This window comes from Nomascus leucogenys, chromosome 10 (assembly GCF_006542625.1).
Source record: "Nomascus leucogenys isolate Asia chromosome 10, Asia_NLE_v1, whole genome shotgun sequence".
NCBI lineage: Eukaryota > Metazoa > Chordata > Mammalia > Primates > Hylobatidae > Nomascus > Nomascus leucogenys.
Genome location: NC_044390.1, coordinates 38,470,642 through 38,483,799, shown reverse-complemented (window position 1 = coordinate 38,483,799; position 13,158 = coordinate 38,470,642). Strand labels below are relative to the sequence as shown.

Sequence of the window (13,158 nt, the reverse complement as noted above, 5' to 3'; positions counted from 1 at the left end):
AAAAAATATAGCTTGAGACAAGAAAGTTGGTGATACAAAATAACCAGCAAATGGAACATGCTAGCCAATCAATTTTCAACAAGACAAAAATACTATAGATGGAAAGCAATTCTTAGGGAAGAAAAATAAGCAGTATAGTCATAAAACAAGCAAGTTTGCCCTATTTCTTTATAATTGATGTTTCTTCTAATTCATCTGGGATTTTTTGAGTTAAACTAAATACAGCTAAGGCTTGAATCATCCAAGATTTCACATCCAAGACCTGTCAGTTTGATGATCCCACTATTTTTAACATAGAAATAAATGGCTTCTATGCTTGCAAGCACTAGAGAAGTAAGGACAGCCTATGAAATGTGCTTCCCTCTCTCCTTCCTTTTCCCCTCCCCAGTTCCTTCCTCTTCCCTGTCATCCCCCACAGGCTGAGGAAGGCAAGACTCCCTTTGATTATGTGTTCAGGTCTTACACATATTTCTGCACAAATCAGGCATCTTTCCAAAGTATATGTCAGAGTTCTCACTCTAGCCTTGTGGCACACTTATCAAGAAAGAAAGTCCTAATTAGATGTCAGTTTCCTGAAGCAGAGAGGGTGTGGTTACATGAATTTACCAAAGGGGGAAAACGCTAAAGGAACCAGTAAGAATAAATTACTTATCTAATCACCCACACCACAGCCTAAAAATTATCATTCTACAAACACCACCGTCAATATTGTTTTTTCTCTAAGAAGAACAACTCATTGTGTTTTTCAATGACATGAAAGAAAGTGAAGCACCCTTTTAAAACACAATTTGAACATCTAAGGCACTTTAAAGCCTGAATTGCCTAACTAGGAATTGTAAATGCATACAATGCATCATAAAATAACTTAGCTAACAATGATTTCATACACACACATCACAATTACTGCCGAATATCTATTAGAATAGGCAAACAACAACAACAAAACAACAAATGAAATAATTTGTACATACAAATGACCCTTTTATTCAGAAGGTCTAAGCCATATTCATGTTCCTCCCTTTCTCCAGTTTCCCTGAAATGACCTCAGTAAGAAAAGTTAATTAGTCACTAATGACTGCCCTGAGAGCTTTCCCACACAGCTTTTCTTCAATCTGGGTGAGTCAGGAAGACCAAGAACAGCAGTTACCATGGAGGAGTCCCACTCCTAATTCCACTGTACATGAGAGTGGCTCACATACCTCTATTCATAAGAGAGAAATTCTTCTTTCTCAAGTAATTCAGCTGCATGGACAGTGAGAGGTCAGGATTGTTATGTATAAGAACAGTGTTAAGAGATTGCTTCTTTAATATACATTATCTGTCTTATAGCTGGAATATTATCTGGCGTGGTTAAATAAAAATACACATGACAATAGAATCAGATATTTTATTTTTGTATGACAGATGAATTAACATATGACCTGCCAGAGCCTATAAAAAGACATTACCATAACACAGTATTTAGTGAAAAATAAAGACACCAAACATAATAAAATGGAATGTTAGGGTCCTTTTCTAGCTCTTCACTACATTCAAGTTTATAACAGTTTTGTAATCAAAGCAAGTTTTTCTCAAGGAAAAATACCAAATGAATCATCTTTGTGAGAATTTCAAAAAGTAAATGGTGCTTCTTGGTGGATACGATTTAATAAAAAATGCAATCTCGGATTTACAAACATCTTCAGAATTTCAAAGGTTTATCAAAATTCTCCAACACTACTTAGTATTCAGTGATAGATTATGACCCTAAAGTAACAGGAATTCTCCCTACTGAGCATTCCTGCCAGAAAAACAATTCCCTCAGGATATTTAGGTGATTTCTTTTTGCCTTAAATACCAATGAAAATTCTCCAGTCAATACGTTTACCTGAATTGTTTTGGAAATTAAGCAAAGTTCAAAATAAATACAATATAGTTCTATAACTGGGAAAATCTTTAGAGACAAAGCCACCTTGTATCACATTTTAAAAGACTAAAACCCAGAAATGTTTGGTGACTTACCCAAAGCATGCGTCTGTCTAGCTTATTTAAACTCTAACTCTAGAATTATGAAGGACAGATGAGTGATGAAAGCAGTTTTTAAAAAAATCAAACATGGCCATCTCATGTACATTGACATACATCAAGTCAATATAAAGTCAGAGGAGATTTAAAATCATTCTATGATCATTGTCACTGCTAAAACTGAGTTTTGATGGAATTTCAGAAAAGTCATCTATTATTAAAATAACTTCTCTTCCATAGCATTTCACCCTATGGACATTTTAATTCAGACTCTGGCATTTAAAGAGATTATAAGTGATGCTGTATTTAAGATGAAGGAAAGGGTGGTGAAATTCTAAATCAGAACCCATAATAGAAGAGACATTAATTAGGATAAAATTAAATATCAGAACTGGAAAATGTACTACAGGGAGGGCAGACTTGGATAATTTTCTGGGAGGTTCTTTTTAGCTGAATATTTCATTATTATACATCTAAAGTTCTTGTGGCAATCTGCTCTAAAGGAAAAACTGACCAGACAGAGGGTTAAGTTTCTTTCAAGAAGCAAACACTCTAGGGAGAAAAATAAGAATGACACTTCTGGCTCATCAATAGCACCACTAACTAAGATGTGAACATCATCAGTAAATTCCACCACGTTTTCAGCCTTAATGTAGATAGTTTTTCTAAGCCTTCTAGAGAAACACATGGGGTATAAACTTTTAAATTATGCCAAAAACTAATTAAAACAGATATGTTGTAGATGTAATTGAATTCAACCATATTACCCATTTGAGAGGACTGGTTTTAAGGTCAGTCTCACTCTTTAATGCTTTTCTACAGCTCTAAGATATAAGTGGATGTCTCCCCTACGCAATTCAGAGAAACCCTGAAACCGAAGCCAAAAGATGCACTGAGAAGTCATTGTATTATATGACTTATCTTCTTTAAAAGCCCTGGCTATTTCACATTTGATGAAATGCGAAATCCCAAGTGCCTGAGTCCACTCTGACACATTCTGTTTATTATGTAATAGTTTCAAGTTGGGAACCCAATTTGCAACTAACTCCACAAGTTATATATTACATAATAGGTATCTTCTGATAAATCACAGGAAAAACATGTCAGTTTCATATCTAAAGGAAGTGACTTTTGATATTTAACATCTTATCCTTAGCATGGCCTTGACAAATGAGATAAAACGTGATTCTTGTTGAGTTATTTCACTTAATGTATAAAGACTACTTACTATCTTCATTATATCATTGTCCTAACTCTAGTTTGGGAATATTTCTTAGATACCTCCATATATAGTTCTTCTTGTCAAGACATTTGATAAACTTACAGAGTAATTCTGTTGTTTTTAAATTCTTACCAAAGCTAGTAGTATGCAGACATCTGAGAAATATTGTTCAATTCTATTTCTACAAACATACATCATGGTACAAACCTGAGATGGTATGAATTTGACTCAGTATATACTGACTGCAAAAAATTTGTACAATGTCTACCAGTCTAATTAAAAGTTCATAAGCTCATTTTTTTCAGTTTCTGAGTTTTCAGAATTACACATGCAATCTGACAATATTTTTTGATGTGACATAAATTTTAGTTAAATTCTAGGACATATTATGGAAACAAAATTTAGGAAACAGAGTGTCACTCTACTAGAACACATTATTCATGTACACACATTTAAAAGAGAAACATCTCTAAAACTCTGAGGTTACTCAGGTAAAAGCAATACAGCCACATTATTCAAGCAAATATCAAATAATTACAATTTTACATTCTTGTATTATTGCCACCACATGAATTTTCAACCCTCAGTCTTCATCAATCACAACAGAATTTCTAGCATTTAGAAGGAATTCTCATGGCTTTCAATACCACAGAAATTGGGATTTAAATTATTTATTAGTTAATGCTCAGAGGTTATAAGTGGGATGCATTCATGATTAGACATCAAAAGACCAGAACAAATTAGAATTGAAATACAAGTTTATAAAGATCCTTATTCAAGAAGACAAATAAATAATTTTTAGCTTTTTAAAAATGTAGATCATACATAACTGTCATCTTCCCCCATTTGGGGCACATCATAAACTCAGTGATCTCTGTGCATAGCTGCTTTCTCTCTGCACCCTTAGGCATTTCTGGGCATTTTAAATCTAGTGGGACAAGTCTAAACCTTACCAGAAACTTAAAGCACTGACAGATAAAAGAAAACTGCTAGTTCTCTTCTATTTATAAGCTAATTTTCAAATGTCTCAATATACACATATTACGGATACTACAGGTATCACTTCTTCTAGCTGACAGCAAATAAGAATTAACCTTATTTAATAACAAAATTGTAAACATGCATCAGAGAAAGGTACTTGAACTTCCTTGTACAAACGACACCTCAGATTAATCACAGATAACTGTCTAGAAGTCTGTATCAGGAGCATTAAGCATTAACATCAACTTGAACATGAACAATTATTTCTTCCAAATGAGCTAGCCTTCCCTATTCTGAAAGAAAAAGGAAAGCAACAACTACAACAGAGCATATTCTGGCCACCTACTACGTTGGCTTGCAACTTTTTTGAATGGCTTATTAAAATAACATAATTAATTCCACCTAAAATATTAACGATGTGTACAGACCTTGGCTGGTGATACTGTCTAGATGCTATTCTCTAATGGCTGTTCTTGCAACAAATCAAGCAAAACATAGCACTTCAGTACTTACAGACTGCTCACAGAGAACACCATCTGAGAAACCTTTTGCATTTAAGATTAAGGCTCCACACAAGGTTTATTGTTAGCCCCAGCATGCGAGAAGGAACCGGAGGATGGAGAGAAGCGCTTACTTCGAAAATGCTCTGAAGCATAATAATAGACATCCTCATAGCCCTCGTGGTAATCCTCTTCTGGTCGGTACTTTTTCCCCTTTCTTCTCCTAGATCTTCTTATCGCCTTGACAAAACCCAGGAAGCGGTCCATCTCTCACTCACCGTGCAGCGCGGCACAGCTAGCACAAGAGCACAGCAACAGCCCAGCTGCTCTGCGAGCCGGTGGAGCATGAATGACCAATACCAAACCTGGACCAGGACAGCTACCCTTCTAGCTACCTCTGGGCTACCATCAACACGGCAACTTCGGCCATAGGAGGGGAAAGAAAATAATAGCGATATGGTTTTACCTTGACAATATTTCTCATTTAGCTCAATAAACTGTCAAATCTGTAATTTTTTTAAAAAAAGAGGAAAAGAGAAAGAAAGTGAAATGGTAATAAAAGACTATGAGAAAAAACAAACAGCAAAGCTTTGGACTTTAAATAGCTTCAAAACAAAGTTCGAGAGATTCAGCTGAGGCAAGAGGAGTCCTAGCACTAGAATTTCACTATCCAATATCTCCATCATCCCATCATAGGCGCGGGGGTATAGGAGAAGAGAGGGGCGGGGAAACACATTAGTCAATGGACTGAACCAAAGTTAGAGACTGAACTGACTTTCCTACCTGCTAATCCAATACCCTAATCCTAGCCCACATTATCTCAAAACATGTGCTTAGGAAACCTCTTGAAAAGCTGTTGTTTTGCAATGGGCGGACTGGTTAACCCTTTGTGCTCTCTTGCATATCATATTAATAAGCAGCAAAGTGGTTTCATCCATATGCACAGCCCTCTTGCTGACAGGAGTGTGCAGTATGTGTTAATTGGAGCAGCAGGGAGAAGGCTCAGCAGCTGCTTTCAAATGACACGTTTACCCACTGGGCATTAATGTATTCCAATCACTGTTTGATCTAAATATTAAAATGCACTTCACAGAGAAGTTTCTCATAGGCTTAGTAACAGCATACCATAATCAGCAAATAAAGGAAACTGCCTGGTTTAAGGGAAAATAAATACAAATAATCCAACTCAGACTGAACTCAAATATAAACCTAGCACAATTGTTACATTTTTTAAAAAACATGAAAGTAAATGGGCTAAACAGCACACAAAACTTAATTCTTCTTGGTGAAGACAGTGGAAAGAGAAATTTCACAATATGCTCACATGCCGCTCATCCTTTATCTCTAAAAATCAGAAGCTTTAAAAAGTTATTTTTAAGTACAACAGTCAGAAACACTTCATAGTAGACGAGAGAGGTACTCTAAAGTCTAGAGAGGTCGGCATTAACCATGAATAATTTTTTTTTCTCTATAGCTTCTTTCTTCTTCAGGTCTTTTCAGTGAAAGAGAATTTTTAACACCAGGAAAAATCTGATTTGTTTACAGTATAATTAATCAAGCAGGTCAGCATATTACCTATGAAACTAATGATATTCTGCAGCTCCATGTTCCCAGAAATATAATTTTTATAAAGGCTTCTTACTGAATAAAGGTTGTTCAATATCTGTGTAATGTAAAGTTTGTAGGATCATCCCAGAGGGAACTGACTGCACTTTGCACTCTCTGTTAGATTCACAAGCAATTTGTCTGTCTTCTAGATTTACACAGTACCCTATTTTCAGATATAAATTGATAATGATGGAGCAGGGAGAAATTTACTTAGAAAGGCAAATATTCATCAGCCAAGAACATTTCACATCTAAAATGTGTAGTTACTTTCAATGGTTCTGTGAAGTTCCTTTATTCCCAGAAGTTTCCCATCCTATGCCTTAGGAGTAAGTTTGTGAAAAGAAACACTAACTTAATGATGCTGACAAAAAGATGCTATAAAATGTTTTATGAACATCTTTAAATAAAAAAAAAACACTTGTCCTTAGGTTTCAAATCCTTTATTATTCTGATTCCCTCAACCAAAACAAACTAGAACAATTAACAAATAATGAATGAGAAATTTGAAGATCTGGATTTTAGACCTGAATAGTCACTAAATATATGATAATAATAATATACAATCTTTTAACTTAACCTAACAGCTCTAATAATGAGGTGAATGTCATTATACCTCTACGGATGAGCAAAAAAAAGTTCAATGGCATTTTAGTGGTTTGTCCAAGGTCACAAAGCTAATATTATCATGGCAGGTAGTAGCAGGTATTTTTCATACCAGTTCAGAGATTATTTTGTCTATCTAAGAACGACATGCATTCAAGTTCATTCTTTTCTATGTAAATTTTCTCTTGAAAAGGAATTTGAAAATAATTGTCAACTTTCATTTTTAATGGACCAAACATACATCTTGGTTTATGTGATTAATTCAAGTATATATGTCCCCCAGAGATAATGCAGGCAATAAATTTTATGCAACTACACTTGAATTTTAACTCTTAAATTAGTAGAGTCCATATTAAGTTTTGTAGTTTTAAGCTCCCAGTTCAGTCTAAAAGGACTAACTTACAGAAGAGATGGTGCTTTACTCTTTAATACAAAGAAGATCCCCTTTGCACAGAACAACTTAAAACATTTCACTAGAGTTTGATTTTTTAATTTTGGCATTTAAAGGGACTGATTTTCTCAAGCAGTGGTAAGAAACTATTTTTGCACAAGAACTAATGCAGACAAAGTAAAATTATCTACATACCAAACTCTGTTTTCAGAAATAAACAGAAATTGTACATAAGCACCTATTATTTTTTTACTTCTGAAGGATTACATTTATTAACATTTCAGTATCTGTAATGATAGAATTTTTATATGAGATGTGGTTTGGTGGTGCTGGGGAGGAGGAGTTTAGAGTTTAACCATATATTTGAAGGCATACAGCAGAAAATGTAAAAGCTCATTAAAACAATCAGAGATGCTTGGGAAGCCAGGATAAGGAGGCTATTATTTAGGGGAGGTCCACTTGGGTCACAAAGAGTGAAAGGATGTTGCAACAGATGATGTGAAGGAGGGAAAGCATGAGTTTATGGGCCACAGTCTAAGAGACAGAAGGCTAGACACCGAGTGCTCTGCCTGAGGGGTGGCGGAGGTAAACGAGATCATTTTATTCAATTTTCCTGGGTCCATATTTCTTGATATGGTTTGTATCTGTGTCCCCACCAAATCTCATGTCAAACTGTAATCCCCAGCATTGGAGGTGGGGTCTGGTGACAGGTAAGTGGATCATGGAGGTGGATTTTCCATGAATGGTTTAGTACCATCCCCTTGGTACTATTCTCTCAGCAGTGAGTGAGTTCTCATGAGATGTGGCCCGTTAAAAATGTGTGGCACCTGGCCAGGCGTGGTGGTTCACTCCTCTAATCTCAGCACTTTGGGAGGCCGAGGCAGGTGGATCACATGGTCAGGAGATCGAGACCATCCTGGCTAACACGGTGAAACCCCATCTCTACTGAAAATACAAAAAAATAAGCCAGGCGTGGTGGCGGGCACCTGTAGTCCCAGCTACTTGGGAGGCTGAGGCAGGAGAATGGCGTGAACCTGGGAGGCAGAGCTTGCAGTGAGTAGAGATCCCGCCACTGCACTCCATCCTGGGCGATGGAGTAAAAAAGTGTGGCACCTTCCCCCTCTCTCTCTTGCTCCTGCTCTGGTCAAGTGAGATGTTCACTCCCCCTTTGCCTTCCACCATAACTGGAAGCTTCCTGAGGCCTCCCCAGAAACAGATCCCGCTATGCTTCTTTTACAGCCTGTAGAACTATGAGCCAATTAAACCTTTTTTTTATACATAACCCAGTCTCAGGTATTTCTTTATAGCAATATGAGAACGGACTAATACACTTCTGAATTTTTTCCCATCTTCTACACTAAAATGATCCATGTTTAGCAATAAAGGGCCAACCTAAAATCTTTGTCAATTCTTGGTTGTATTATAACAGCTAACTGTTGTTTAACAATTGCTTAACAGGTTAGTTATTATAATACAACCAAGAACTGACAGATTAGTAGTGTAGTTCAAGACCATTCACTTAGGTGTACCACTCTTTGTGTAGAGAGAATGGCCCTTTCACTCCATACCACAAACTCCAGTAAGAGGTGCTATTTATCAGTTATTGCACTCTATAGTCTAAACTGATGGGACAGTTGAGAAGTTGCAAATGGCAGTTCACAGAATGGCAATTTATCTCCCACAAATATGTTTTGTTTGGCTCACATGAATGTTTGTGGTTTTGTTCTTGTTTTTTTTGTTTTTTTGGAGACAGACTCTAGCTCGGTCACCCAGGGTGGAGTGCAGTAGCGCGATCTCGTCTCACTGCAACCTCCTCCTCCCAGGTTCAAGTGATTCTCCTGCCTCAGCCTCCTGAGTAGCTAGGATTACAGGCGCCTGCCCACCATGTCCAGCTAATTTTTGTATTTTGTATTTTGTATTTTTTTTTGAGACGGGTTTTCACTGTGTTGGCCAGGCTGATCTCAAACTCCTGACCTCGTGATCTGCCCACCTCAGCCTCCCAAAGTGCTGGGATTAAAAGCATGAGCCACTGTTTTTCTGTTTTGTTTTGTTTTTTTAAACTGGGCAAACATCTAAAGTCAAGAGATTTCATAAATAAATCAAACGTTTGTTTTTTTCTTGAAATAGAAAAAGATTTGGTAACCTTGAGCCTGATTCCAATATGGCAACTATTGATTAGAGCTGAGTGGTGGCTGCCTGCCACCCATAAATAAACATGTGCTTTCCATTTAGCTAGAGTCTCTCCCCAAGGTCCAATTCAATAATTCAGTTACCACCTGGCCCCTGCAGGCATAAATGCTTGTGAACAATGGTTGAAGTACTATCCTGACTAACCAGTCTCAAAACACTAATTACTTTAAAAGAAATTCCAGCACCCCTATATTTTGATGTAAAGAAAGCAGGCTATTATAATAAATTGGTTATCAGTTGAGCTAAATGTTCACTAAACTATAATATTAAATTTATTAGAAAAATTTGTTCACATGAGAAAATAAAGCAGTTTGAATTATTCAACAAAATGCATTTCGACCAGCAATGGCAAATATATGTTAACAAATATGTATTTTTCAAGTGCTAATTATTTTCTTTTTTGGGAAGTAGGCAATTGCCTATATAGCATTTACATGATTTCCGTACTCTTCTGAACTGGATTCTTTATCCCCTTTTAGGAAAAAAGAAATGGACCAGATACTGAGGTTAAATCTTCAATTTATAACCTTCCCTAGATCAGTGATTAGGGAGTTCCCTTCAATGCATAATTAGATTGAGTAATGGTTATAGTATTTTTTTTGAGTAACAGTATGAAACATATAGTCTATAAGAGAAATCTTTAAGACACTAAATTAATCTGGCCCTTTTAGATTTCATGGCATCTGCACGTGATGCCAATAATTGCTGCAGCCTCCATGTAGCCTTGGGAGAGATACCCTGACCTACTGAGGATGAGAATGGGAAAGAAAAAAACACTCTGTTCTCTGGCACTAATGGTATTCTCATCAGACCCACTCCTACTTTATTGTAGCAAATGATTTGTAATATCCCTTCTTACTAACTGAAATTCATAGATCATATAACTCATGAGCACATAATTTAAACACAAAATGTCTTTTTTTTTTTTTTTTTTTTTTGAGACAGGATCTTGGTGTGTTGCCCAGGCTGGAGTCCAGTGGTGCAATCACAGCTCACTACAGCCTCCACCTCTCAGGGTCAAGCAATCCTCCCACCTCAGCCTCCTGAGTAGCTTGGACTACAGGCATGTCCCACCACATACAGCTAATTTTTGTTTTGTTTTGAGACAGACAGGGTTTCACCATCCGGCTGATCTCGAACTCCGGAGCTCCAGCAATTTGCCCACCTCAGCCTCCCAAAGTGCTGGGATTACAGGCATGAGCCACCACGCCTGGCCTAAACACAAAATGTCTTAATGCTGATACATATTTGATAATACGTATTTCAAATAAGTGGATCTGAGGGCATTGCTACAACAGAAAATATAGTTAAATCCTTGCAACCACTTCTAATGAATAATTCTGAATTTGAGAGGGGATCAGAAGCCATTACATACATCATACAGAAAATAAAAAGGTAGACAGGTAGATACCAGAATAAAAACCAGTATATTCACTGTACACTAAAATTGAAAAATACTTTATGTCTATATAACAGTATTAGCTTCTAGGCTCAAATAATTATAAATAGATTTTCATTTATAAGAGTTTTTATTGGCCAGGCATGGTGGCCCACGCCTGTAATGCCAGCACTTTGGGAGGCCAAGACGGGTGGATCACCTGAGTTCCGGAGTTTGAGACCAGCCTGGCCAACATGGTGAAACCCCGTCTCTACTAAAAATACAAAAAACTAGCCAGGTGTGGTGGTGCGCACCTGTAATCCTAGCTACTCGGGAGGCTTAGGCAGGAGAATTGCTTGAACTTGGGAGGCAGAGGTTGCAGTGAGCGAGATCATGCCACTGCACTCCAGCCTGGGCAACGAGAGCGAAACCCTGTCTCAAGGAAAAAAAAGAGTTTTTACTGATAGTAGTTACGTGAGGGTTGTACAGGATGCAGAGTAAATTTTCCGTTTGTAACCATGTCTCCCTCATTTTAATATTTCTAGCACCTTCAGCCACCATCCACGAAATGCTAGCAATAATCCTCAACCCCTAGCATTGTGATAACCCAAAATATAGAAAAAAATACTCATTATGTTTAAAAGACTTTTTCCACAAATAATTCTTAATCGGGTCTCTAATTTGATTCTGTCCAATTACTACTTATTTGTGTTGTTTATTAAATAAAGCATAGAGCCACCTGCCTAAACAGTGATAATATACCCTTAGTTTGCTCATCTGCAAATTGGTGAATAAACTAAGCCAATTCATCCATCTGTGAACTATTTCAAGGTCGACCCTCCATTGGCTACAAGATTTTGAGTTAAAAAGACAGTGGAGGACAGTGCTTACAGTTTGATAATGTTTGCTTACTGAGCGTGAAATGAAATTTAACTGTGGCATGTCTGCATTTGTAAATTTATTGTGGTTGTTTAGACTTCTTGCAAAATGAAATGTCAGGCAGTCATTCTGAGATTGCAAATATATTAGGCTTCAAAGGGCTCAGATAACTGAGGTTATTGAGTTTTCAAAGATTTTTTTCTACTTTTTTCTACCATATAGAATTAATATGTTCATTCAATAAGTGTAGAATGAGCATAAAAGAGCAAAAGCATAAAAATAATTTCTGAATGTAAAATGCTAAGTGTGCTGTCTGAGTATTATAAGGGTTTCAAAAATGCTCATTGTATCAGAACTCATTTTTTCCTGAAGGTGTATGTGTCTTAGGAGGAAAGATTTGGAATGGAAAGTCTCTTCTAGCCACAAGATGTTATTATTTTTATGCAGCTAGATGCTTTGAAGTGATGAAAAATATAGTGCTGATTATAGTGTCTTTTAAGGTAATTGTGAGACTTCATGGAATCTATTTAAGCTCAATGTTTGACGGTTCTGAAGAACATATTACCTAATGCCTTCTATTTTCCAGAATTCATTCCATTTTCCCTCTCTCTCTCTGATTCTCTCTCTCTCTCTGACTCTCTCCTCTCTTCCTCCTTCCCTCCCTCCTTCCCTTCTTTCTCCTTGCCAACTTGTTCTTTTCAAGCTACTTGGAGATCAAGAAAAGTCTATTTATTTTAAGTTATACACATTTATTTATTTATATTTGTCTCTTTGTTGGTTTTACCCAAGTACTGAATTTCTAAAAGCTGAGAATTTTGTTTATTCATTTGGCTGCAGGAACATTTTCTTGGTATTTAAATTTGTTCCTGTGGTCTCACTTCTAAGTTGTCATAAATAATCTAATTTAAATTTCTTTTCTTTTCCATCCTCTAAATGCATTGCCATGTGATTCATCTTTCCTGCTTTCTTGGCCTTCTTCTCTTAAAGCCACTTCTTTGGCCCCCAATCCTAGCTATGATTTACAAGCAAACTTACTTGGGTTAATAGCAAATATTTTAAAGCACTTGTTAGTTTTAGATTTTTTAACAGCCATTTATCCAATTTGAGTTATCCAGCATTTCTGCCTCCCCTTTTTACTTTTATTTTTATTTATTTATTCATTTTGCGATGGAGTATCACTCTGTCACTCAGGCTGGAGTGGAGTGGCGCAATCTTGGCTCACTGCAACTTCCACCTCCCGGGTTCAAGCAATTCTCCAGCCTCAGCCTCCTGAGTAGCTGGGATTACAGGCACCCACCACCATGCTTGTCTAATTTTTTGTATTTTTAGTAGAGATGGGGTTTCACCATGTTGGTCCAGCTGGTCTTGAACTCCTGACCTCAAGTGATCCGCCTGCCTCGGC

At 36.8% G+C, this 13,158-nt stretch overlaps 1 protein-coding gene across 2 annotated transcripts in view; it reads right to left on the bottom strand.

Moving 5' to 3' along the window:
- Positions 1 to 5,903, bottom strand: part of GRIP1 (glutamate receptor interacting protein 1) — a 449,905-nt gene extending 444,002 nt beyond the window's left edge. The window contains exon 1 of one of the 2 annotated variants that reach the window (XM_030820036.1): positions 4,842 to 5,903. In XM_030820036.1, the coding sequence (XP_030675896.1) occupies positions 4,842 to 4,974 (133 nt within the window). In that variant the 5' untranslated portion in view covers positions 4,975 to 5,903. The remainder of the gene's footprint in view (positions 1 to 4,841) is intronic. The other variant, XM_030820035.1, reaches the window with a different exon arrangement.
- Between the last annotated feature and the right edge of the window lie 7,255 nt (positions 5,904 to 13,158).